Source organism: Lepidochelys olivacea, assembly GCF_965140295.1.
Source record: "Lepidochelys olivacea isolate rLepOli2 genome assembly, chromosome: 5".
NCBI lineage: Eukaryota > Metazoa > Chordata > Testudines > Cheloniidae > Lepidochelys > Lepidochelys olivacea.
In genome coordinates, this window is record NC_140415.1 from 101044107 (window position 1) to 101047362 (window position 3256).

The 3256-nt window shown below is 40.8% G+C and overlaps 1 protein-coding gene across 1 annotated transcript; it reads left to right on the forward strand.

Annotated features, from left to right (window-relative positions):
- The first annotated feature begins 322 nt into the window (after window positions 1–322).
- TMEM252 (transmembrane protein 252) lies at window positions 323–2694 on the forward strand. Its single transcript, XM_084627680.1, has 2 exons — window positions 323–648; window positions 1780–2694. Exons 1-2 carry the CDS (start codon window positions 350–352, stop codon window positions 2060–2062), a joined length of 582 nt encoding a protein of 193 aa, XP_084483806.1. The 5' UTR covers window positions 323–349; the 3' UTR covers window positions 2063–2694.
- Window positions 2695–3256: the final 562 nt, after the last annotated feature.

Below are 3256 nucleotides of genomic sequence, written 5' to 3' on the forward strand. Positions count from 1 at the left end.
AAGCATTGCCCCAAAGCTGGCAAGGTTGGTGGTTTCTATTCAAACCTAAACCCTAATGTTTAACTCATTGAGAAGCACAGTATGCATCAATGGTTTTCAAAGCTTACACTGGCAAAGAAATGACACAGGAAGAATTCCCCCCCCCACCCCGCTTAAAGCAGCCTTATAATTATAAATTAATCCCTAAAGATATTATGGCAACTTCGATGAGTTAATGAGTATTGTATAACTGCCTGCTTCTCTTAATTGTCCAAAGGCCAGTTGATCCTGAAGAGCATAAAACCTTGACGAATGCAAGTAGGAAGCACAGCGGAGAGAGAAAGTGTGAGCGTGAGAGAGAAGGAACTAGATGCTGTGTTTAACCATGAAGATGCCAAAAAAGTTTTTCTGTCTCTTTCGTTTCTTTGTGCTCTTAACTGGCTTCTCTATTATTTGCATGGGAGCCTTTTGCATTTCCACAGGCTCCCTTTTGTGCAGATGTGGGAATAATCTGCTCGTTGCTTATTCTCTGCTACCTTTGGGGTTCTTACTCCTTGCGACTGGGATTTTCTGGAGCATGTGCCATGAAGTCAGAAAAAAAACCAACCTGTTCTATATTTTCCAGAGAAATCCCAGCCATAGAGAAATGCACATCAACACCATAGACAGGTATGTACTGCAATGTATGCGTGGGCAAACTAGGTGTTGCATTTGGTAAATGTATCCTCAAGAGAAATAAATGACATAGCATTATATCAAAGAAGAGTAACCTGTAGCCAGTATAAGACTTTTTATTCTATTTGTATGGGCATAGAACAGGAGCCTGAATATTTCATATGCAGTGGATTGCAGTTAGGACAGTAACAGCAGCAGTTTAGGTGATCTACCCTGTACATTGATTGTATCCCTGAAAAACTATTCTTCGTGATTACACACACGGGGACAAATTCCTGGGGAGAGCAGGCACAACTCCTCCGGCTTCAGTGGAGCTATCTCAGGAGCGCAGAAGGCCCAGTTGTATCACCGTAATAGACAACGATCGCGCCTGTGCCCGTGTTTTGGTATTGCTCCTCAGCACGGTTTTCCAGGGAGGCCAAAGCAATGGAATGATTCACAATTTCCTATATGGTCTATGCTTGAGGTTTCTGTGTAAATATCCCTGCTATTTCTGAGTGAACTCTGATGCTTTCCGATAGGCAGTTTCTTAAACTGGTTGGCCCTAGGCCTGGCAAAGTTTGTAACAGAGTCTTTGGATACAAATGACTCTTGCTGTCTGTTGTGGTAACACCACCATAAACACTGACAATATGTGCTGTAACAGCTCTATAAATACATCGCATCACAAACCCTGGTTTGATAACCAAGATAATATGGATAGCACTTAAAAATCTGTGGAGAGCGGAAAATAATCGCCATGCAATCAGGTTGGCAGGAAATATACTCCCTTTTCCAATCCGAGTGCCCTTTACGGAAGCTGCTGCACTATAGACACTTGGTGGGTGATATTTGCATGACAGTCAGGAAACCTTGTCAATTAAATTCACTTCTGAGGCTGAGGCTGATATTTAAAATTATTTTAAATGGCACACTTTAGAGAAAGTCGCAGGATGCTGATCAGCATATCTGTTTCATATGTGTTCAGCTGATCTAGTCCTTCTTAGCCAGATTTCATTTCTTCAGTTTATATTTTAAATCTCAGATAAACTGTGACAAGGTGACAAAAGCACACATATCTAACCAGGCCCAGCTTATATAAATCTCTTCTAACTAGTGAATCTTTTCGGTGTGATTATTTTTCAGGCCTGATTTCTACCCTCCGTGCTATGAAGATAGCATTGATCCGGGAAAGCTGACTTTCCCAATACCACTCTCCCTTTCAGCAAGAGAGGAAGAGCTCTACAACATCCCTCCGCCGCTGTACACTGAAAGCAGCATGGAATTCATAGATGAAACTAGCCTTCAGGAGGAACAACCGCCATCGTACGAAATGTCTGTGCAGCAGCAGCCAACAGCTGAGCATGACTCGAGTACAGGAGGAGTCTCAGGCGCTTGTCATGCACCCGGGCCAGGAGTCAGTTGCTAATAATACGAACTGTGAAGGGACTTTAGAAGGACCAAAGCACGCCAGTTATTCCGAGACAAAGTCAGTGGATAAGACACTGAATGTGTAAAGTGGTGCTGGAAAAGACATGGGCCAGTGCTATATAATACTACTGTATTATACTACAGGGTGCAACAGTTGCCTGGGGACAGCATTGACCACAATCCATTCATGTGGCATTAGAGAGGTTATTTAAGGAGGTTCCCAGTATTTTAAAACAAGAACAGCATTCTCTGGCCTTTAAAGAGTTTGCTAATGATATTAAGTATAGCTCATAATTGTTGGCTCAAGCCAACATCAGAGCAGCTTGTTTTCACGTTTCAATATTTCACTATGCTCACACAAAAAAGCCAGTACCAAATACATTCATTGTACTCTGTCCAATGTCTCTAGATGATCTGTTTATGAAAGATTTTTTCATACCAAATATCCAACTGGCTAATTTCCTTTTCATAGCCAGTATTTCATTTTGTGCTCACGTCAGCCCATCAAGATGTTGAGTGAAAATGCTCTTGAGATATAAATGACTGTACTGTACCTTGATATGCTGGCTACCAGTGTATAGAAGCCATTATTTTTTACACTGGAAGGAAAATGTTAGTGCTGCTACTTAATGTTCCTCTATTTATTAATTTAAATCTCTTTCTCGCATCTCATCTTTTGGTGCAAGTTCCCATTTGTTTTTCCATTCATATTTGCTGATCTGGAAGATTATTAATTCATAAGCTAATAGTTGGGTATTTTTCTACCATGAGTATTTGGAGATAACTGCTTTACTTTGTGTTAATAGCCGATACTTTAATATTGCATTGAATTCATCTGTTTATTTCAATAAATTTTTTCAAACCAAGTCTGAACTAGAAATGAGGTTTCCATACTTCCAGAAGGATATACAACACCCAAGCTGAGCTCAGTCATTGCTGCACACTAATGAGAAGACGCCAGTTTCATAGCACAGCTCCTGAAAGAATAATACAGATTGTTTGCAGAAAAAAGCCTTCTATGAGCCATTTCTTTAGGCATTGTCTTCATAGCTATAAGGTTAGCTGCTTCCATTGCACTGTTCACAAACTCAGTGCCAAAGAAGTAAGGCTCTATTTGGGCCTGATCCTGCATCACTGAGTTCAACTAGAGTTCTGCCCTTTATGAAGAGAACATGAACAGGATAAGATGCTT